Source organism: Peromyscus eremicus, chromosome 3 (genome assembly GCF_949786415.1).
Source record: "Peromyscus eremicus chromosome 3, PerEre_H2_v1, whole genome shotgun sequence".
NCBI classification, from domain to species: domain Eukaryota; kingdom Metazoa; phylum Chordata; class Mammalia; order Rodentia; family Cricetidae; genus Peromyscus; species Peromyscus eremicus.
Genome location: NC_081418.1, coordinates 63,976,851 through 64,000,510, shown reverse-complemented (window position 1 = coordinate 64,000,510; position 23,660 = coordinate 63,976,851). Strand labels below are relative to the sequence as shown.

At 41.9% G+C, this 23,660-nt stretch overlaps 1 protein-coding gene across 1 annotated transcript in view; it reads right to left on the bottom strand.

Annotated features, from left to right (window-relative positions):
• The window catches only part of Ube3c (ubiquitin protein ligase E3C), a 111,648-nt gene extending 88,314 nt beyond the window's left edge, over positions 1 to 23,334 (bottom strand). The window contains exons 1-4 of the mRNA XM_059257788.1: positions 23,180 to 23,334; positions 8,667 to 8,720; positions 4,686 to 4,760; positions 1,916 to 2,062 (exon numbers count right to left, since the gene is read on the bottom strand). Coding sequence (XP_059113771.1) covers positions 1,916 to 2,062; positions 4,686 to 4,760; positions 8,667 to 8,720; positions 23,180 to 23,245 — 342 coding nt within the window. The 5' untranslated portion in view covers positions 23,246 to 23,334. The remainder of the gene's footprint in view (positions 1 to 1,915; positions 2,063 to 4,685; positions 4,761 to 8,666; positions 8,721 to 23,179) is intronic.
• Between the last annotated feature and the right edge of the window lie 326 nt (positions 23,335 to 23,660).

The following is a 23,660-nucleotide window of genomic DNA, read 5'->3' as shown; positions in this document are numbered from 1 at the left end:
GCCCAAGTCTTATGAAAAGTTGTACTAAGAATGGAGCATACAACTGTTGCCAGACGGAAGAGATTAAGAGATTCAAAGAAAATCAATTAAAAAGTGAGGCAAGTATTAACTTAAGAAAAGTTAAAAGTAAGCTACATACAGGAAAAAAATGCAGTCATAGCATATTATTGTCTTGACAGAGGACCATATTAAAGTCATAGTAAGAAATATAGTTGTGCTGCAGTTGTGGTGTATACCTTTAATCTCAGTGCTTGGGAGGCAGAGGCAGGTGGATCTCAGACATAGGCCAGCCTAGTCTAGTCCACAGACCAAGTTCCAGGACAGCCAGAGCTACAAACCCTATCTTGGGAGCATGCCGAGAGACAGGGAGAGGGAGAGGGAGAGGGAGAGGGAGAGGGAGAGGGAGAGGGAGAGGGAGAGGGAGAGGGAGAGGGATAGATAGATAAAGGGGTAAGGGTAGATGTAAACATTAACTCTGAATTTAGTACCACTAAAAAATTATACAAGGTGGCATCTTGCTTGTTTCTAAGTGGGAATTGAGGAACTAATTAGTTGACTTTTACCACAGGAAAACTTCTTGCACTTTTGTTACCAAATTAAAAATATTCACGATCTCTTCTGAACTTCCTTATTTATTTATTTTTGATAAGGAGTCTCAGTTGTAGCTCAGTTAGTCAGAACTTGTCACAATCCCTAGTGTTGGGATCATAGGCATTCACCATCACATCTGGTTTAAACTCACTTTTTTTTTTTAAATTGCAGGTTTTTTAAAAAAGTTTATATTTTTATTTTATGTGCATTGGTGTTTTGCCATGTGTGTCAGGTCCCCTGGAACTGGAGTTACAGACCATTGTGAGCCGCCATGTGGGTGCTGGGAATTGAACCTAGGTTCTCTGGAAGAGCAGCCAGTGTTCTTAATCACTGAGCTATCTCTCCAGTCCCTAAACTCTTTTCTTGTATGAACTGTGTTTGCTGACATTTTGCTCTACTTAGGATTTCACAATCTGCACATGAACTATTTGCTTTGCATGTGCCTGGGGCTGGGGTCAAAGCCTCCACTTCACCCCAAGGTCCAGCTTCTGAAGCACATCTGTGCATGCCTCTTTAGAACCAGATCACAAATGAGCTCTCATACACCAAGGAGCTCTGGAGACACACTCACAACACCTACATGTTTTCTGCTCCTTGGTAATTTTTCCATATCCAGGAATAGGGAGCCCTAAGTCAAGTCCAGTCTGTTGAGAGGAAAAGTTAGATGCCTGCTACTGTGCCTTTTATTTCTCTTCTGGACTTCAGACAGGATTCCAAACAGCTGCCCAGAAGCAAAGTCCAGAACGGTGTACTATTGTGCCCCCCCAACCCATTTTATTTATTTATTTTATGTGTATATACGCCTTTAATCCCAGCTCTGGGCTGTGGAGGCAAAGGTAGGCAGATTTCTGTGAATTCAAGGCCAAGGCCAGCCTTGTCTGTCTACAAAGTGAGTTCCAGGACAGCCATGATGGTTACACAGAGAAACCCTGTCTCAAAAAACTAAAGAAAAGAATAAATATCAATTAAAAATGTACACTGACTTTCTTTTTTTTGGTTTTTTGAGACAGAGTTTCTCTGTGTAGTTTTGGTGTGTCCTGGGTCTCGCTCTATAGACCAGGCTGGCCTAGAACTCACAGAGATCTGCCTGGCTCTGCCTCCCGAGTGCTGGGATTAAAGACATGCACCACCACTGCCCGGCTTGTACATTGACTTTTAAAAGTAAAATACATTAACACAGAGGTCACCTGGACTTTAAAATAAAAGGGGAGGAGGGGTTATCTGGCTTCCTGATCAGACACATACCACTTTCACACACATCCCCCCAAAAAAGGAGATAGAAAAATAGGTAAACAAAGCTAAGTGAAAATGTGTCTATACTCACCAAACGTTTGGAGTCTTCACTCTGTTTGTAAAAGAATAGAAGCTGCCTTACCAAGAGGGTAAGGTTGGGACCATCAGCAAGGCAGAAGGTGCCACCAGGCTGAGCTGAGTCGGCATATCGGTCAAATGCACTTCTTTGGATGGAATACTGTAAGTACAGGAAGCCATGTATCAACATACTGCCCCATAGTTTTCATGATGGAAATAAGCACTGAGTGTTTTATAGGTATGGTGATCAACAACTAAGAAATAGTTACTGGACAATCAGTTAAAGATTTAAAAAAAAAAAAAATCCCACTATTAGGATAAGCATTTGTACCATATCAAGCTGATGAAAGGATATGCTGGCTGTACTTCCAGGAGGGGAGGCTAAAATCTTTTTAGATTATGGATTAGCCTATAGAAAAATGTCTGCCATAAATCAAACAGTGAAGGGGAAGATGAATAGGAATCTCACTTACACAACTTAAGTAAAACATAGCTCTCTGAACAGATGAAGATAGGTTTCTTCTGTATCCCAGAATTTAATCAATATTTATATGTATAATTCAGCTATTATTTGGCTTAAAAGGGCTTATTGGGAAATGTTATCATTTTTACTATTTTCTACAGAGAAAATATTTTCCAGTTTCAAATAACCCTGGACTTTTTAATTATAATCTATTTTTATGTTCAAGCTATCTGTATATTATTTCTCCTGCAGTTGTACATAAAATGTCTTTACATTAAAAAAAAGGACAAATACTATAGAATTGCATTACATGAAATATACAGAATATACAAATTCATAGAGACAGAAAGATTAGACTCAAGTTATCTCAAGATGGAGAAGAAAGGAATATAGACCAATGATTTCGTAAGTACAGAATTTCTGTTTTGTGTGATAGAAAAGCCCCACAAATAGACAGTAGTATCAGGACATAATATCATGAATGTAATAAATCAATGTAATTAATGAATATCATAAATATAGTTATTGAATGAATACTGTGAATGTAATCAATGAATATCACAAATGTAATTAATATCATGAGTGTAATTAATGAATATCATGAGTGTAATTAATATCTTTTTTTTTTTTTTTAAATTCTTTTATTCTTTTTTAACAAACAGCCCCAGGGATAGGGGACCAGGGGAAGAGAAGAGGGGAAGTGAGGCTCCAGACCCACAACCCCTCCCCATCCACCCCTTCCCCCTTATATATTTATAATCTATATACAAGCCCCGGGGGTGGGGGTCAAGGGGAATTCCCTCAGCGGGGTGGGGGCGTAATTAATATCTTAAATGTAATTCATGCCACTGAATTGTGAACTTAAAAATGGTTACAATTGTAAATATTATGTTCATTTAAAAAAATAAGGTGGAGGGTTAGGGATTTAGCTCAGTGGTACAGCACTTGCCTAGCAAGCGCAAAGCCCTGGGTTCGGTCCTCAACTCCAAAAAAAAAAAAAAAAAGTGGAATGTAATCACCATACATTATATGTGTGTATGAAATTGAAGACAGTGATATTCTAAAATAAAAAAAAATAAAATAAAATAAAAAATAATCCAGAAACAAAATTTCCTAACTTGGGATGCAGAGGAAATCTAAAATGTCTACTAACAGGACCACCCACTCCTTTCTTCTCTGTAATTACCAGTTGTCTTACTTAAAATTTCCCAAAAAATCACCTATTCATAAATCTTCAAGTAAAATAAATACAATTATTTATTAGGAAAAATACTATTTATTAACACTACATTTTATAAAGTTGGCATGCAAAATTCATACAAGACAGATGCTACATTTTTGTTTGTTTGGTTAGTTTTTTCTGTTGTTGTTTTTCGAGACAGGGTTTCTCTGCCTAAGTTCTGGAACTTGCTCTGTAGACCAGGCTGGCCTCAAACTCACAGAGATCCGACTGGACAGATGCTACTTATACAAACAATACTATATCTAAATTAACTTCTCATACAGCCTTCTATTTCCTTCTCAGTTTTTTCTTATTCTTCAAATAAATCCTGTTTTTTCTTCTTTTTTTGTTTGTTCATCTGTTGTTGTTTTGAGACAGGGTCTCTACATAGCCCTGGCTGTCCTGGAACTCACTGTGTATGCCAGGATAGCCTTGAACTCACAGAGATCTGCCTGCCTTTGCCTCTTCAATGCTTAGACTAGAGGTGTGCACCACACCTGGTTCATTTTTCTTTTCTTTTTTTTTTTCTTAAGGGTATGGTTGCATACATTTGTATGTTTTACTTCTTTTAAAAATTTGCCGGGGCAGTGGTGGCACACACCTTTAATCCCAGCACTCGGAGGGCAGAAGCAGGTGAATCTCTGTGAGTTCGAGGCCAGCCTGTTCTACAAAATGAGTTCCAGGACAAGCTCCAAAAGCTACACAGAGAAACCCTGTCTCGAAGAAAAAAAAAAAGTATTTGTTTATTAAGTATGCAGTGTTCTGCCTGCATGTATCCCTGCATGCCAGAAGAGGACACTAGATCTCATTATAGATGGATGTGAGCCACTATGTGGTTGCTGAAACTGAACTCAGGACCTCTGGAAGAGCAGCCAGTGCTCTTAACCTCTGGGCCATCTCTCCAGCCCTGGTTCATTTGTCTTAATTTTTATATTATATTTATTGATTTTATGTATACGTGTGGTTATGCTTGTGATGACATGTTATGTGGAGGTTGAAGCAGCTGGTTGTTTCCTACCACGTGAGTTGTGGAGAATGAATTCAGGTTGTCAGGCTGGGCCACAGGTGCCCACCTCTCAGTTTTAAGAACAAACTTACTTGTTGTTTTCTGTCTCTATAGCCTCGAATAAATGACTGGATTATTATTGCGTTTTTCAATCTTCGCCTTTCTTCCTGAATGGAGGAAGGAAAGAAGTAACAATTGGTTAGAACTGGTGAAAATGACATTTAGTAAAGTTTTTTTTTTTTTTGTAATTAGCTATATGATCCAAAAACCATATAATTCATTCTTTTAAATGTACTACTCTCTGAACATTTTTTTTTTTTTTTTTTTTTTTTTGGTTTTTCGAGACAGGGTTTCTCTGTGTAGCTTTGCGCCTTTCCTGGAACTAACTCACTTGGTAGCCCAGGCTGGCCTCGAACTCACAGAGATCCGCCTGGCTCTGCCTCCCGAGTGCTGGGATTAAAGGCGTGCGCCACCCCCGCCCGGCTTGAACATATATTTTAATGATTCATTTTTATTACTATTTTTGTTTATAATAATTCATTTTATTATTACTTTTGTTGTTTTTGTTTTTTGAGACAGGGTCTCTTTATGTCCTCAAACTCATAGAGATCACCCTGCCTTTGCTTCCCAAGTGCTAGGATTAAAGATGTGTGTCACCACTCCCAGCATTTTTACTACTTTAAGTTACTGTCTGTGCCTGTGTGTGGGTATATGCATGTGAGTGCAGGTGCCCCCTGGAGGCCAGAAGCATTGGATCCCTTGGAGTTGTGGTTACAAGTGGTTGTAAGTTGCCCAACATGGCTACTGGAATTGAACTTGGGTCCTCTGCAAGAGTACTATGTGTTCTTGGATGCTGAGCCATCATTCCAATCCCATCACTGAACATATTTCTAATGTGCTGAGGGTTATGTAGCCATTATCACTATTTTTTTTTGGGGGGGGGTTGGTTTTTTTGAGACAGGTTTCTCTGTGTAGCCCTGGCTGTTCTGAAACTCTGTAGACCAGGCTGGCCTTGAACTCAAGAGATCTTCCAGCCTCTGCCTTCTGAGTGCTGGGATTAAAGACATGTGCCATCATCTTATTTGAGAGTATTTTATCATTCCCAAAAAGAAACCCCTTACCTATTTTAAGGGGCACCCCTCATTCCTTGCCCGGACCTCCAAGCCATTACTCATACACTTTTCTCAATGTATTTTCCTAGCCTGAGCAGCTAATACAATGGAATCACTCAATCTATAGTCTTCTCTCTGGCCTTTTTCACTTGGCATGGTGTTTTCAAGGTTCATACACACTGTAGCACGTGTTAGTCCATCATTCCCTTTTATGGCCAAATAAAATTTCACCATATATGTATCTCATATTCTGTTTATCTGTACATCAGCTGGTCAGCAATTGGGTCCTCTGTAGGAAACAGTAGCCCTGTTTCCACTGTGGGCTATTATGAATAATCCTGCTATAAAAATTTATGTCCACCTTTTTTGAAGGAGCTTGCATTCCTTGACTATAAACCTAGGAGTAAATTGACATTTTTGTAACCAGGTTTTCTAAAATGGTTACAACCATTTTATAATCCCATCATAGATATATGAAAGAATAAACACAGAGAAAAAGACACACTACAGAACTTCCTCAGACAGTGGAGAACACCAACAAGTAAACACCTTTCCTTACAGAGCATTTGAATCTCAACTGAGGGCTACTTTACCTGTGTAACCTGTGATCTGTCCTAACTGGAGGGAAGAAATGCTGCTGTGATGGCAGTCCTCATAACTGAATGTCCTAGCCAGAAATGTCAACAGGGATGAGGCTGGAAATTAGTTTCTGCTATTGTTATGTCCCCTTACTAGGAATGCATACAGAAAGGCTTTATCTTTTAAAAATGCTAGGAATTTCCCTAAAATTGTAAGCTGAATCAGTTCTAGTAATTTAGTTAACCAAAAATGATGTTAGTTCATGTGTTAGTTAATTTTAACTGTCAACTTGACACAACTAGAATCACCCGGGAAGAATCTTAATGATGAATTATGTAGATCAGGTTGGTCTGTGGGTATGTTGTGTAGATGTAAAAAGACCCATTCCATGTGGTGGCACCATTCCCCAGGCAGGAGATCCTGAACAGCAGCCTCCTCTAGACCTTCAGTATCACCCACTCTGCCTTTTTCTTAGGAACCTACCTCCAGTGCCCATCTATCTCAGCCTCCTCAGTGAGTAGCCATGATTCTCCTGTCTTAACAGCTCTCAATACCATCTTAGTCCTTGGCTGTTACCCATGAGTAACCACCATAGAGCAGGGTCCTTATCTGTCTTGTTTACCATCTGTATCTCCAGCCAGCACAACAGTACCTGACAAAACCACAAGCTCCCAGACATCTATTAAATACAGCAATGAGTTGTTGAAATAACAAGATCTGCGGGAGACCAGCTCCCGCATTTTTCCCCAAGGTACTCTTGAGGATTGAGGGATAAGAGATTTAGATAGAAATATAGAGGGGAGAGAGACAGACAGAAACACAGGATAGCCTCAGGAGGGCCTGGATCATTATCCACCAGCCCCTTCTGTCTCTGCTAAAGGGCTTTTTTATAGGAATGTCAAGGAGTGGAGCAAAGACCTCCCCCTAGCACAGTCAAGTGCAAACCCTTCCAATCACCTAGTAACCATACACATGATCAAGCAATCCTCTAATGCAGCCCTGATGGGTGAAGCAAGCTCAGATCTCACTAGGAAACCTTTGTGGGCCTCTACAAAGACCCAGGGCAGTGGTGTAGACAGGTGGACCTAGGAATTTGAGGCCAGCCTGGTATACACAGCAAGTTCCAGGACAGCCAGGGCTACACAGAAATAACAAGACCCATGCTAGGACTACATAGAGAGACCCTGTTTCAAAAAAACAAATAATAAACAAACAAATGGGTAGTGGTGGCGCACGCCTTTGATCCCAGCACTCGGGAGGCAGAGTCAGGCAGATCTCTGTGAGTTTGAGGCCAACCTGGTCTACAGAGTGAGATCCAGTACAGGCATCAAAACTACACAGAGAAACCCTGTCTCAAATAAATAAATAAATAAATAAATAAATAAATAAATAATAAGCAAACAAACAAGTAAAATAACAAGACCCAAAATTCTTATCTAGAAAAGCGGGCCTCATGTTACGATAAAACCACCAAAATTGTTTTAAGTAACTATCCCCAAAAGGTGTAACATCAAAGCCAGATATAATAGCACACAACTGCAATTCTAGCGATCCAGGAGGCAGGAAAATGGAGTTTGAAACCAGTCTGGCATAGCTAGGCTGGCAGGAAACAGGCATTTAAAAAAAAAAAAAAAAGGAGGGCTGGAGAGATGGCTCAGAGGTTAAGAGCACTGACTGCTCTTCCAAAGGTCCTGAGTTCAATTCCCAGCAACCACATGGTGGCTCACAACCATCTGTAATGAGATCTGGTGCCCTCTTCTGGCCTGCAGGGATATGTGCAGACAGAACACTGTATACATAATAAATAAATAAATCTTAAAAAAAAAAAAAAAAAAAAAAAAAAAAAAAAAAAAGGGGGGGCCAGGCGGTGGTGGCGCACGCCTTTAATCCCAGCACTCAGGAGGCAGAGCCAGGCGGATCTCTGTGAGTTCGAGGCCAGCCTGGGCTACCAAGTGAGTTAGTTCCAGGAAAGGCGCAAAGCTACACAGAGAAACCCTGTCTCGAAAACCAAAAAAAAAAAAAAAAAAAAAAGGAACAAGATGGCATTAGCTTCTTTTATCTTTTTCATAAGCAGCTAAGACAAATACCTTAAAGTTGAGTTTTCTTCTTATATGGAGAAATACAAACACTGTACATATAAGCAAAAAAGGCAACTAAAACCCCACATTCCTCTCCAGCTATAACTCAACCTTTAAGTCTATCTTATCTTTTCCTACAGTGGTTCCAGAATGAAAAGCTTACTATAAAATTTAACACAATCCAAAACTGTTAAACACACATAACATACATACATGCACTTGTAAAGCAAAGCTTTAAAAAAAAAAAAAAGGCTGCAGAAAAAAATTTGTAAAGAGTAATCTATAGACAAGTCAAAACCATTACCTCTCTCTTCCGTCTTTCTTCCTGAGTCCGATGTAAAAGAGAAGCCTTTTCTTCCTAAATCCAAAGAGACAAGATTAGGATTATAATTTCAGGCCTGAAAACATTATCATACAAAGATTACAGAATCTTTTGGCCCAAAAGGGATTCTCAAAGATCTACTTAAAGTTAACACTCCCAGCTTTTTCTGACACATGAAGAATCACATATACAAATGAGTACTGTGAAATCAGCATATACAGTGACATGAAACACATATAGAACTGAGCTTCTCCACCAATATGCAAAGCTAAAGAAAACCTACAGTGTCGTCATGGATAACTTCAAATAAAAGCCTTTATCTAACATTATGTCCAAAGGACACACAATTTGCTTTAAACTTATTAAAGGATTCCCCATTGTCACTAAAAGTTGTTCTCGAAATTGGCTTTTTCAATTCCTTAGACAAAGAAAAGCTACAAAAGCTATCAAAAATTGTCCTTTTTCAAATTGAGCTTCCCTTGTCTGTATATTCCTTCTCCACTTCCCTACACAACCAGACTATCAACAGGAAACTAACACAGGTACAACATTAACTATATAAGCTTTCTACTAATGGACTTTACCTGCTCCCAAAGCCCACTCAGCATCCCACAAGCACTTAATTGCCCCCCCCCAACACTCATTCATAACAGTTCCTGTCTTGAATTTATGTCTTGACCCTGTCTACCTGCTTTGGTTTCCAACATTCTCTCATGATTCAAGTGACATTACACAATAATGATAGTTATTATGTTTTAATTCATAGGACCAGGTCTATCTCCATGACTCCATACTTACACAAATAACTGAATAAATACAGGGGAAAAAAAAAATCTCATCCTTGCCAGGCAGTGATGGCACACACCTTTAATCCCAACACTCAGGGAGGCAGAGGCAGATGGATCTCTGTGAGTTTGAAGCCAGCCTGGTCTACAGAGCAAGTTCTAGGACATCCAGGGTTACACAGATAAACCATGTCTCAAAACAAAAACAAAAACAAAAACAAACCAAACAAACCAATCTCATCCTCACTACAACTAATCAATAAACAGTCTTAAGCACCAGGCAGTAACTGCTAGAGCTAAGACCCACTAAAGCATGCTAATACCAGTGACCCAAAGCTTAAGAACAAGGGTTTCCCTGGCCTCAATCTCATGATATTCATAATTACCAAGGGAAAGATGGCAAATCACAATGAAGAAATGTGGGGGCCTACAGAGATTTCCTAGTTAGATCTGAGCTTGCTTTACCCAGTAGGGCTGCATAAGGAGATGGATTGATCATGTGCATGGGTACCATGTGTGTAAGGGTCTGCACTTGGGCTGTGAGGTATGCTTTGATCTAGCAAGGGGGAGGTTTTTTGCCCTGCCCCTTGGCATTGTTATAAAAACCCCTTTTGAAAGAACAGAAGGGGCCGGTGGATTTTGATCCAGGTCCTCCCAAAACTATCCTGTGTTTCTGTCTGTCTCATCTCCGCTATCTTTCTATCTACAAATTCCTTATTCCTCTCTCCTCTTCATAGGAACCCTGTAAAAAGTGGGAGCAGGCCTCCCACAAAGAAACCTTGTAAATACCAACCCAGGAGTCAGAGAAACATTACAGAAATAAAACCTCAGAGGCCATCAACTCCAGCTTAGAACAGAGGACACAATGTGACTATTCTTATATTCTTACCAAAAACCAAGCATATGCATTTATTTGAAGAAAAGATCTTACATCTCTATGGTGGAAAACGTACAACACTTGTAATAAACACATGAACAAAATACATTACCTTTAAAATTACATTTTAAACCAAAGGCCCATAATCCCAGCTATTTAGGAGGGTGAGTTCAAGAGCAGCCTGGGTAACTTAGTGAGATCTTTAAAAAAAAAAAAAAAAAAAAAAGGTTTGATGAGGGCAGCTGGAGAGATATATCTTAGTGCCTTCCTAGTCTGTATGAAGCCTCCAGTTCAAACTCTAGTACTACCAAAAGCAACTTAGATATTTATTTATTTATCTATTTATTTTTATTGGCTTTTTGAAGCAGGGGTTCCCTCTATGTAGCCCTGGCTGACCTCCAACTCACAGAGATTCACCTGCTTCTGCCTCCTGAGTGCTGGGATCAAAGGTACACATCACCACATTTTGCAAAATAATTTTAAAATTATTATTATTGGGGGAGGAGGGTTTCAAGACAAGGCTTCTCTGTGTATCCCTGGCTGCCCTGGAACTCACTCTATAGACAAGCCTGGCTTTGAACTCTAAGACTGACCTGCCTCTGCCTCCCAAGTGCTGGCATAAAAGGCATGCACCATCACAGCCGGGCAATTTTTAAATTTAACTTTTAAGGGTTGTATAAAGTGTCATTCTACACGAGCTGTCCACCTTGGGTTTTTTTTTTTTTTTTTTTTTTTTTGTTTCCTTGTTTTGTTTTGAGACAGGGTCTCACTATATAGACCAGGGTAGCCTTGAATTCACAGTATTCTATCTGCCTCTGTAGGTTAAAGGTCTCCCACTAGGACCTGGAGCCCCTTGATTTGGTTAAACTGTCTGGCCAGCAGGTCTACCTCCCCAGCACTAGGAATGCAAGTTCATTCATTGCTACCATGACTGAGGATTACATTCAGACCCTCATTCTTACATGAGAAGCACTTTACCAACTAAGCTGTTTCTTCCCACTCCAGCTCTGAAATGATTTTTTTTTTTTTTTAAATAAAGAACTGTAATACTAGCACTTTGGAGACAGACGAAGGATTAGGAATAAAACTAAAACAAACCCCCAAACAAACAAAAAACAAATCAGACAAACCCTACACTCCAGAAATCTGGCATCTTCCTGGACAAAGAAGCGCTCTGACAGCTTCCAGTGTGAGAGAGAAGCAGGTGCCTGTCCTCACAAGTCTGGAGCTGTCAACTGCATTTAACCAGAGTGGACACTCCATGCATGCACTAACATTGTTATAATTTAAAATGTTCCTGCACATCAAGATCAGGAATGCTGCCTATAGAAGGAAGCCAATTTGGTTTTGGATAGCTTCTAGTACTGGAGCAAACCAGACCATGCCCTCTAGTTTAGCCAACACACAGAATGCTCTGGTCATGCGTCATCAATAGACTGAAAAGGACTTCCTCTAGTTTAGGGATTAGAAAAGTCTTCACAGCTGTGGTTATTCAGTAAAGGAGCCACTGATCCAGCTTATCACAGGCTGCTCCTTCCCAGAGAACAGATCAACTGTCTGCATTGAAGAACAGTGGCTCCACAGTCTGGTCTTGTCTATCACATAGACGGCAACTGTGTCATCAGAGGAATCTCACCGGCAATCTTATTTGCTTTGTCACTAGTCATCACTTCCAATCCTAACTTAGGCAGCAGGCTACCCACTTAGCAATTTTGCAGCCATAACCTTTACAGCTCAGCAGGATCCAATAGAGGTTTTAAAATGGCTGCAGAATAAAACCTATGAAGGTGGCCTCCCCTGGAATTGGGGTACATAATAGGACAAGTTCATTCTATCATTCACCACACACACACACACACACACAAAAACCCAAAACACTCAAAAAGCTCAATCTACTTGTTGACTTGTGTTTTTTCTTGTAGATGGAAAGTTTACAACAAAGACTAAAAGATGCCTCCAGTCAGAAATGTGATAGAGATACACAACCATCCTAGTGTTTACATAACTATCTTCACCTTCAAACTTTAAAAAGATCTATTTTCCTGTAATATCTAACTAGTATCAGTTTCAGCAGTCTATGGGAATGAAAAGCACAGGCATGACCCTAATTTCTAATATGACTCATACTAGTAAAAGTGCAATTTCACCATGTTGCTGAAAATGAACCAGCCTGAAACATGGCAGACAGAAATTCCAATCAGAATCCAAAAAGTAACATGGGCTATGCAGCTCCATCCTGTGGCTGCATCACCAAACCACTGCTACTGAATGTTAAAAATCTCAATATGGAGGATAACATTCTCTGAAACAGCTGCAAAGCTTAGCTTTGAATGGTAAATCTGATCACAGAATTCAGATTTTTCACAAAGCAAACCATAACCAAAATTCAAGACAAGTGACAAAATAGGAACAAGTATTTGTAACAGCACAAACATGACTCGCTGAGAAATAACATGAAAAGCAATAACCAAAGAGAGAAATCAGCAAAAAGTATATACACCAAACAGAAAGTAAATCTTTTGTTGTTGTTGTTTTTTGGGACAGTGCTTCTCTATGTAACAGCCCTGGCTGTCCTGGAACTCGCTCTGTAGACCAGGCTGGCACCAATCTCAGAGATGCACCTGCCTCTGCCTCCCGAGTGCTGGGATTAATAAGGTGTGTGCCACCATGACCCATCGAAAATCTTAAGCATAAGAACTTCAACTTCACTTATTTTAAGAAAAAAAGTGAAAAATTATAAAGAAATAAGGATTTTTAACTTATATGTGTAAGAAATATCAAATATGGGTCTTTTCTAATACTATAAAACTTGTGTGTAGAACAAGGAATTACGATCTTTTTGTCTCCACTGCTTCCCCATCCAGTAAAATCCTCCCCATCCAGTAAAACCTGTTTATTCAAAGGCCCACTGCTCCATTCTAGGAATCTGATGGCCTGGAGCAGTGATCCTTTTCTCCTAGGAGAAATGACTCCTTTCCCCCTTCCTCCATTTCCTATGCACCAGTTCTTTTCAGACTAGCCAACTGAACAAGATAGTGAGGTCGGACTTTAGCCAACTGGGAAAAGGCACAGTCACCACCTTCTTTACTATAAAAACCAAATGTACTCCCTGTCTTGGTGTATGTTTGCTCTCCCAGAGAGCAGGAGTAAAGTCTGTCTCTTTTTTTAAGATTTATTTATTTATCACGTATACAGTGTTATGTGTATGTATATCTGCACACCAGAAGAGGGCACCAGATCTCATTATGGATGGTTGTAATGAATTGAACTCAGGACCTCTTAACCTCTGAGCCATCTGTCCAGCCTAGCGGTCTCTTTCTTTTCGATCCTGAACTTATTTCTAACATGTGTTTGGGATCATATAAAGTTAACTAATGCAATGTGCAGGGCAGATAGGAAGAACAGGTTCTTTTATACACTGACATAACTTCTTCAGAGATAACTTAGAAACACCTATTCAATCCAAAGCCTTGTACTTAGAAGTTTCACTTCAAGGATTTTAGTCTACAGACAGTAATGACAATCACAAGAATATCCCTCAAATAACAATTTGAATTAGAGAGAAGATGAAAAATTCTGCCAGGTATGGTAGTACATGCCTATAATGTCAGCATTTAAAAAGCAGTGACAGGAGGGTGACTACAAATTTCAGACAATCTGGGTTTATACACAGCAAGTTTGACGAGTCAATAATTAAAACACACACACACACACACACACACACACACACACACACACGAACGAACCTAAACTAATTAATCTTGAAAGCAACTTTAACGGCCATTTAAACCATCAGCAGTGGGAACATTCACTGCAGCGAGTCCCAGAGCCACTCAGAAGAATGCAGTGGACCTGCCTGCCTTGCCTTTCCCAGTTGGATTAGGTGGAAGAGACAGCAGAGCGGCTCAAGGAGCTTCAGACTGTTGTAAAAAAGGGATGTGGATACCTACATGATTAAACACACAGAGTACAACACTGGGAGGCTGTGGAAAGTCTAGAAGTCAAATCTAAAATAAATAGCTGGGAGAGGAGGGGAGGATAGAATAAAAAGATAAGCAGACTATTTTATTTCCCACTGTTTGAATTATTGCCCATGTAAACTAGTTATTTTCTTACTTTTTAATTTTTTAATTGAACTTATTTATTGTTTGTTTTTTTTTTTTTAAACCGAGACAAAGTTTCTCTGTGTAACTCTGGCTGTCCTGGAACTCACTCTGTAGAGCAAGCTAGCCTTAAGCTCACAGAGATCCACCTCTATTTATTATTTTAACTCACAGAAATAGTCTTGCCTCTACCTACCAAGTGCTGTCATGCACCACCATACCTAGCCTTCACTACTCTCTTCAATTGTTATTATCTTTCCAACAGAACCACTTTCCAAAAGATGTCCTCTGAATTCCTGAAAAATACCACAATATGCACACACTTTGAAGACTACTGACTAGAAATTGGAAATGTGTATATATTGTATTTGTGAACATGCATGCAAATGTACCCTCCTGTGCATGCACATGTAGAGGCCAGATCAACTTTGGGTACCTTCCTCTACCACTATCTTTTTTTTGTTTTTTGTTTTTGTTTGTTTGTTTGAGGCAGGGCCTCTCACTGAACACAGAGCTTCCTGCTTTGATAGACTGGCTAGCCAGCAAGTCCTGTGGATTCATCTGTCCCTTCTCCCCCCATTATTAGGGTTAGTTATAGGCATGCTGTAAGGAACCTAACTTTAAAGTCACTTTGTGTGGCTTGGTAATGGTCTCTGGCCTTTTCTAGCCTCTGTACTGATACCTATCAGCAAGAGGACTTGAGACTCTGTGAGTGGCCCTAGCCTCAGTGACCACTGAGCTTCTGGCACTGAGGCCGGGCCCACACACGACTTCTACCAGTGCCACCCTCCCAGCTTGCTACAGCTGGAGGATTTTCAGAGGACATGCATCCAGTCTGCAAGTTTCTGAAGCCCTCTCACCAGAAAAGATTCCCCAGTGGGACCCTGCAGCAGCATTTCTACCCAAACAACTGTCCCCACTTGATGTCTGTTTAACTTTTATATTAGCATGATATTACAAGAAATGTTTGTATGAATAGACTGAGAATATTCAAAAGACAAATCTCATGTGGATATCCCAATTGCTAAGCGCCTTACAGTCATAGGTCCATGTTCTCCGCACATATACCACCACATGCCATTTTAACATTGGTTCTGAGGATCCAAACTCAGGTTTTCAAACTTGTACAGCAGGTACTTTACCTACCACTACCTGAGCTATCTCCTTAGCCCTGGAAATGTTTAATTAAAACAAGGAAAGCTCACTTCCTCATTATCAAGAATTACAGTTTCAGGGACTAGAGAAAAGGCTCAGTGGTTAAGAATACTGGTTACTCTTCCAGAGGACCCTGGTTCAATTCTCAGCACCCACACATCTCACAATAATCTGTAACTCCAGTTTCAGGAGATCTGACATTCTTTTCTTGGCCCCATGCACACATGTGGTAAACAGACATATACAAGTGAATCATGCAGTCACATAAAATAAAGTCAAATGTAAAATTTATATTGTCATGCCAGGCATGGCAATTTAGGTCTTCAGATCCAGCACTTGAGAGGGAGACAGAGGCAGGCCTGGTAAGTAAGAAGTTCCAGATCAGCCAGGGTTACATAGTAAGACTGTCTCAAACAAACAAAAAAAGCACACAACTAAGCCACAGACCAGTTCCCAGGGTACTTTTGACAGTTTCATCCTTTGTAATAAATAGTTCCACAACACATAAATGACACAGGCACCAAGTTATTTTCCAGACTTAAGGAAATCATATTCAGACAGATTTAGAGCCAAACGTTCCTTTCTCATGTCCTGAACATCCAACCACAGGCACAGCAGTGCTCACAGCAAGGAAGCTGCACAGTACTGTCCCAGAGTGGACTGAGAGCAGACCAGTTTATAGCAGGTTCTGCTTAATTACTCTTAATTGCTTCCTCTATAGGATACTAACAGCTCTGCTTCACAGAAGAGTCAATGAAAGAGAGCATCCAGCAGAAGGGACAACTGAGGGCAACAGTTGTCTAGTGCAATATACAAGGAAACAGAAGCAAGCAACCTCCAAAGAAAATGCCCTGAAGCTCCCCCAATACTAGGAGATCCAATGCCCTCTTCTGGCTCTGCAGGTACTAAGCATGCACGTATGCACAAACATGCATGCAGGCACAACATAAACGTAATAAAATTAATAAAAATAAAAAATATAAAAAGACAATAGTCCTTACAAGAAAGGATACTGGGGCTGGAAAGATACTCAGTGCTTAAGAGCACTTGTTCTTGACAGGTGATCCCTCTAAGTTTAAGGCCAGCCTGGTCTACAGAGTGGGTTCCAGGACAGCCAGGACTACAGAGAAACCTTGTCTTGAAAAAATTAAAAAAGAAAGGGGGGGGAAGCACTCGGAAGTTCTCAAAGAGGACCCAGGTTTGGTTCTCATTCTCAGCACCTTCTTGTTTCCCAGCCATGCATAACTCCAGTGCTATCGGATCTGAAGTCTTCTAACCTCCATAGGCACGAAGCACACACATAACGCACATACAACATACATGCAGGAAAACACTTAAACACATACAATTTTTAAAGGTCTTTAAAAAAAAAAAATAGTGGACAATGCCGGGCGGTGGTGGAGCACGCCTTTAATCCCAGCACTCAGGAGGCAGAGGCAGGCAGATCTCTGTGAGTTCGAGGCCAGCCTGGTCAACAAAGCGAGTTCCAGGAAAGGCACAAAGCTACACAGAGAAACCCTGTCTCGAAAAACCAAAAAGAGTGGACAAACAAGATTATGTAAAACTAAACAAGGGGGCTGGAATACACAGCCCAGTAGCAGAAACAAGAGAGACCCTGCCTCAAACTAAGGTAGATCTCTTCTGATTTCCACATATCCACCATGGTATACACAACAATTCCCCTAAATACACACTCTGTTGTGTGACTTTTCCTAGAGAGACTGAACAAACGTCTATTCACTGCAGACTGGGCACCAACAACAGACCAAAGAAACAATTCCACCAAAGTCTAACTTGATGAACCAATTAGTTTACTTGATTCTTTGTAGAATATGGACAGCTCAAAGACAGCTGTATCACTAAAAACCTCATCCCATTATAGACCCTCACAAAAGTAGCATCCCTGGAGCTTTCTGCAGGACATGTTGACCACTCAACAAGTTAGAAAGTCTTCTTACTGTTTATATAAACAGGAAGGGATCTTGTGAATCTTAACAAGGTTCAGAGAGTTGTGAGTTGTTTATTTTTCATGTCTTACTGACCCTCCCTCTAGAACAGAAATATTTTATTTAGGATATTGCTGCACAACCCCACACATACACCCAAAATAAATAAACAAATTTTTAAAATAAAATAAAAACAATGCTGTACAGCAAAAGAAACCATCAACAAAAAGAGGCAATACCTTACAGAACAGGAAGAAATATCTGACAAAGACTTAAAGTTCAGAATATATACACTTGAACAAACAAACAACAAAACAAACCAAAACCAAAATACAATTTTAGGGTTTTTTTTTGTTCATTTGTTTGTTTTGTTTTTCGAGACAGGGTTTCTCTGTATAACAGCCCTGGCTGTCCTGGAACTTACTCTGCAGACCAGACTGGCCTAGAACTCACAGAGATCCGCCTGCCTCTGCCTCCGGACAATGACAACAACAACAACAACAACAAAAACCATACAGGCATCCAGGTGTGGTGATGCACACTTAGTGCACTTACAATCCTAGCACTTGCTTATAATTCCAGCACAGAGTAATCAGGAGTTCCAGGCCAGCCTGAGCTATATATCGAGAAGCTGTTTCAAAACACCAGGGGCTGGAGATACGGTTCAGTCGAACAGTCTACCATGCACAAGGCTCTGGGTTTAGTTCCCAACACTGCAGAAAAACAGTAAGAATAAAAAGGGTACTCATTGGTATTTGCCCCAATTCAAAACTTATATATACACAAATGTTTATAGTGGCTTTATTCATAATTGCCCAGAATTTGGAAGCAATCATGAGTTGTTCAATACAGCTGAGTAAGACAAACTGGTATATATCATGAAATATTAAATAGGAGAAGAGTTATCAAGCTACAAAAGACAAGCAGATTGCTAAGGGCAAGAAGTCGATTTGCAGGGCCAGGTGTGGTGGCTTACATGAGAAGCTTAAAAGAACTGCTGCAAGTTTTAGGCGAGCCTGGGCTACATAAGGAGAACTCGTCTTAAAAACAAAACAAACAAGCCAGGCAGTGGTGGCACATGCCTTTAAACCCAGCACTCGGGAGGCAGAGCCAAGCGGATCTCTGTGAGTTCGAGGCCAGCACGGTCTACAGAGCAAGATCCAGGACAGGAACCAAAATGACACAGAGAAACCTTGTCTCAGGGGCAAAAGAAAACAAAAACCAACCAACCAACAAAAACAAAAACAAAACAAACAAAAAAACCCAGACAATATGCAAAAGTCAAACCATAGAAAATGTTTAATACCAATGACAGAAACAAAAAACCGTAGTAAATAGTAAAAAGTGAGAAGGGATATTTGAGAACTTTATGTTCCCACTCATTTTTCTATAAAACTTAAACCACTCTTAAAATATATATACTTTATATATGTGTATAAAACTATTAATTAATACAAAATAAAATGCAGGCTGGTGGGACGGCTCATGGGTAAAGGTACTTGCTGCTGAACCTAACACCCTGAGTTTGATCTCTGGGACCTACATGTGGAAGGAAAGGACTGATTTCAACAAGATGCCCTCTGACCTCCATAGGAGTTCTATGGTGCTCATAAGCCCACACAAATGCGCATACAGATAAAATAAATATAATTTAAAAATTAAAATAAAATAGCAGGCAAGGCATGAAAAGATATGGAGGAACCCTAAAACGCATATAAAAGTGAAAGAAGTCATTCTGAAAGGCTGTGGTTTTTTTTAATACGATTCCAACACTGACATTCTGGAAAAGGCAACACTATAGACAGGAAAAGATCAGCAGTTGCTAGGAGTACGGAGGGGGAGGGCAGTGGCTATACAGAGAACAATGGGGTTCGAAGGCAATGGGAACTATTCTGTATGATACAGGGTTAGCGTTAGGTTATCATAGTAGTCATTGTCAGAATCAAGATGCACAGTGCAGAGCACTATGGACTTCAGTTGACAATACTACACAGGAAAAGAATTCATCAACACATAGGTACACTACGACTGCTCCACTGTAGCCTAAAGCTGCTCTGAAGGATAAAGCAACAAACAAACATTGAAGTGATTATAATTTTACTACCACTATTAGATTAAGTAGCTATGGAAACTTGCAAAGATAATGTTAAAGTCATTCCTCCCATCTACTTTTCTAAATCCACATCTATCCTCATTTTCTTTTTTTCTCTTTTTTGGTTTTTCGAGATATGCTTTCTCTGTGTAGCTTTGTGCATTTTCTGGAACTCACTCTGTAAACCAGGCTGGCCTCGTACTTACAGAGATCCACCTGGCTCTGCCTCCCGAGTGCTGGGATTAAAGGCATGCGCCACCACTGCCCGGCTTATCCTCATTTTCAAACGGAAAGTAGTTCCCAACTAGATACATCTGGTTTATCCAGGCTTTTCCCTGTATTTTTATGCCCTCTCTCTCCTCTCCTTGCTTTGTCTCATTCTGTAAAACTTGGTCAAATTGCCCTATCACCCAAACCTTCCTTAGACTTCAAATTCTTTTTTCCTGTCATCCAATCTTGTGGTCTTTTATAGAGAGGCAATGCACCCTTCCCTCCATCTCTCACCAAACTGCAAGTCTGGACTTCAGCTCCTGTTACCCTAAGGGCACACTCTCCAGTCACCAAAGTTTTCCAGTTCTAAATCTAGATTATGTTATCTGGAAGCACCCATTCAGCATTCAGCACCTCTGGCCCACTCCTCCCTCTTATAAACCCACACCCCAGACATCAGTCTCCCTAGATTCCCCAAGGTGCATCTGTATTCCTTCCTGTCTCAAATTTGAGTCAGCAACTAAACCACCAGTTCAGACATCCCCCATACATGCATGTCTACCCAGATTCCTCTGGGCACACATGCCTGAACCCCACAGGAACTTCAGCATTCATTTCTCAAGCCCTGTTCTGTAGTCTTCTCCTAGCTTGAGCACACACCTAGAATAATCTGTGCTGAAAGACTCCATCTCCTCATTCCTCAGAAGTTGGGACTCAGCTCACAAATGGAAACCATGACCCAGCCAAGCAGATTTCCTCTCCAGAGATTCAGGAATGGAGATCAAGACACTCAACCAGGAAGTCATACATGGCCACTGGCTGGATAGAATGAAATAAATGAACAGAACCTATATACAGAGTCAAGAATGCAGCTCAAGGAGAATGGCTGAGCTAAACTACCGTGGTACTGGCAGCATGGGAACTGGCCAGTTTTTGACTTGTACATTCTATGAAATATCATCATGCCTCGCATGGGTTGTTTTGTTTGCTTGCTTTTCTGCACTTAGTTTCAGTGTACTTGCAATCAAATGACTGCTAAGATAGTCTTACACACACACACACACACACACCTGCCAAATCAACTGTGCCATCAGGATGTATCCTGATTTCAGAAACACTGACTTGTAGCTGAGAGTGTTGCTACATTCCTGTCTGTGATTTCAGCACTTGGAAGGCAGAGGCAGGAGGATTGTACATAAGCTTGAGGCTGGACTACACAGTGAGTCCCGGGCCAGCCAGGGTTACAGTGTGACGCCCTGTCTCAAATGTAACAAAATATAAGTAGATGGCAGAATTGAAGCAGTGGAATCCAGCACACACCTCCTTCAAACCCCTCCTACTTCTTCCCACCTTTCTAGACCAAGCCAACCAATTCTGCATTTCTGTATCAGCCTGAGGGAAATAAAAAACCAGTCATTAGTATACCATTCTTTAACTTTTCAAGGTATAAGTCTTATCTTCCCAACAAAACTATTATAAACTCATCAAGTCTTGGACTTTTCCAACATAAAACCCTTTACAGATAATAAGCATAAAAATATTCATTTAATTTTTAAAAAAGGAAAAGACCTATTCAATTAAAAAAATTCCAATTTTCCACTAAGCTCAAGAAGGGGAAGATTTCAAATAAAATTTTAACATGAAAAAAGTACACCCACCAGAATGGTGAAAATTCCAAAGACTCTCATACCGTATGTTGGCAAGAATGTGAGCCACTGGTGCCCTATGACTCTGCTGGCTGCAGGGTAGTGGGCACAGCAGCTAGGGAAACAAACAGGCAATGAACACCAGCAGAAAACACGTGTAAGGTATGACCCAGCTCACTAGCAACATTCACCAAGACACATGCAACAAGCACCCATGAAAACCAGCATGGGTTAACTGTGTTGTCCTGGACCAATGGGGGGGGACACAGTGGGATGAGAGGATCTATCAAAAACAATACATAGCTGAAGAAGCAAGGCTGATCAAGCTGCACCACTTCATTTGACCTCACCTGCACCAAATTCAACAGTTAAAACTGACCTGTGGTTAACAGAAGTCAGAAAAGCAGTCACCTTCGGTAAGAACAACTATGGATAGGAATGCCAGGAATATTCTTTATGAGAAATAGGGGGTGATCATTTACATATGGGTGTATCCACATAAAAATCCTTTGAGCTGCAGCAATGGTCCAGCACACTACTCATACACAATAATAATAATAATAAATATTGAAAAGAATTTACATTAAGGGGCTGAGGAGATGACTGAGCAGTTAAAATCACTTACTGCTCTCACAGAGGACCTGAATTCAGTTCTAGTACCCACATGGCAGCTCACAATTGTCCTTAACTCCAGTTCCAGAGGATCCGAAACCCTCTTCTGACCTCTGCTGGAACTAAACAAGCATGTGGTGCACATACATACATGCCAGCAAACATAAAAAATGAGGGTTTTTTTTTGGGGGGGGGGGAGGCTGGGTTTCTCTGTAGCTTTGGAGCCTGTCCTGGAACTCGTTCTGTAGACCAGGCTGGCCTCAAACTCACAGAGATCCATTTATCTCTGCCTCCCGGGCACTGGGATTAAAGGCGTGCACTACCACCGCCCGGCCATAAAAGTGTTTTTTAAATAAAACTTTAAAAACTTGCTTAAAAAAAAAAAAGTCCTCTTAACTGAACTCTAGGGGTCCTGTCTGGATTCTGGATTCTGGACTCGACCTAGAGCATCAGGGCTGGCTGCCCTCCTCCTTCAGACTGCCCAGAATGCCAGAAGTGTCATTCCACCTTCACCGGGGGAACGTCCAGATGCGGCCGGGCCCCAGGTCTGAGGCAGGCCCAACTCTGTAATGCCCTGAGTGGGACAGGCTAAAGCGAGGCGCTGGCTACGAAGACCTTGTCCTACCTGCCCCCGTCCACTGCACAGGCACGAGGGACTCTTGCCGAGGCTGTTCTGGGGGACAGGACCCTCTAAGCTTGTGATGAGCGAGTATGTCAAGTAAGAGTTCTTACTGAAAGGACGGAGGTGGGGGGGACCTGTCTCGCACAGCTGGAGAGCTAACCGTGTAACGCCCCGACCGGAGACTGCCGGTGCACGTGTATTTCCAGGTCAAAACTGCGGCCCCTGGACGGGCGCGGCGAGGTCACGATGAATGACCCTGTCGCTCTCTCCGCGGCTCGACAGCGCTCTCAGGAGCCTCCTCACAGCCCGGTCAGGACTGCGCCCCAGCACCGCCCAGCCCGAGCTCGCTCCGCAGCGGCCTGCCGAGCACACACCACCCGGGTGCTGACAGGCCGGCGTTCGCCTCAGGCCCGGGTTCGGTTAACACCTCGGGCCGCCCCGCCTCACCTTCTTGCTCGCGCCACCGAGAGACACCTTGGGCCTCGTCTTGAAGTCGCCTTCGAAGCTGAACATCTTCGCCGCCTATCCCATCTGCGCGGCCCGGCAGGCGGCGGAGCGGCCGGGGGCGGGCCCGGCGGGCTGGGCGGGGCCCGGCAGGGTCGCGGCCTCGCTGTCCCGCGCCGCCCCGCCTGCGACTCTGCGCTCTCCGCCCTGCCCGCGGGCGCGAGCGCGGCGACGCTGGAGGCTGGCCTGTCCGCGCTGCTTCATCCACGGCGCGCCGCCGCCGAGCGAGGGGCGCCCCGACTCGCGCCTGCACCGCGCTGCCGTCGGAACCAAGATGGTGACCGCCCGCACTGCGCGCGCGGCCTTGTGAACGTGCGCGGCCCGGTCATCGACAGTGCGGCGCTCTTCCCGGCAGCCCCCGCGAGCGCGAGCGCCGGCGCTGGCCATCGGTAGCGCGGCGCTCTTCCCAGCAGCCTCTGGGCTT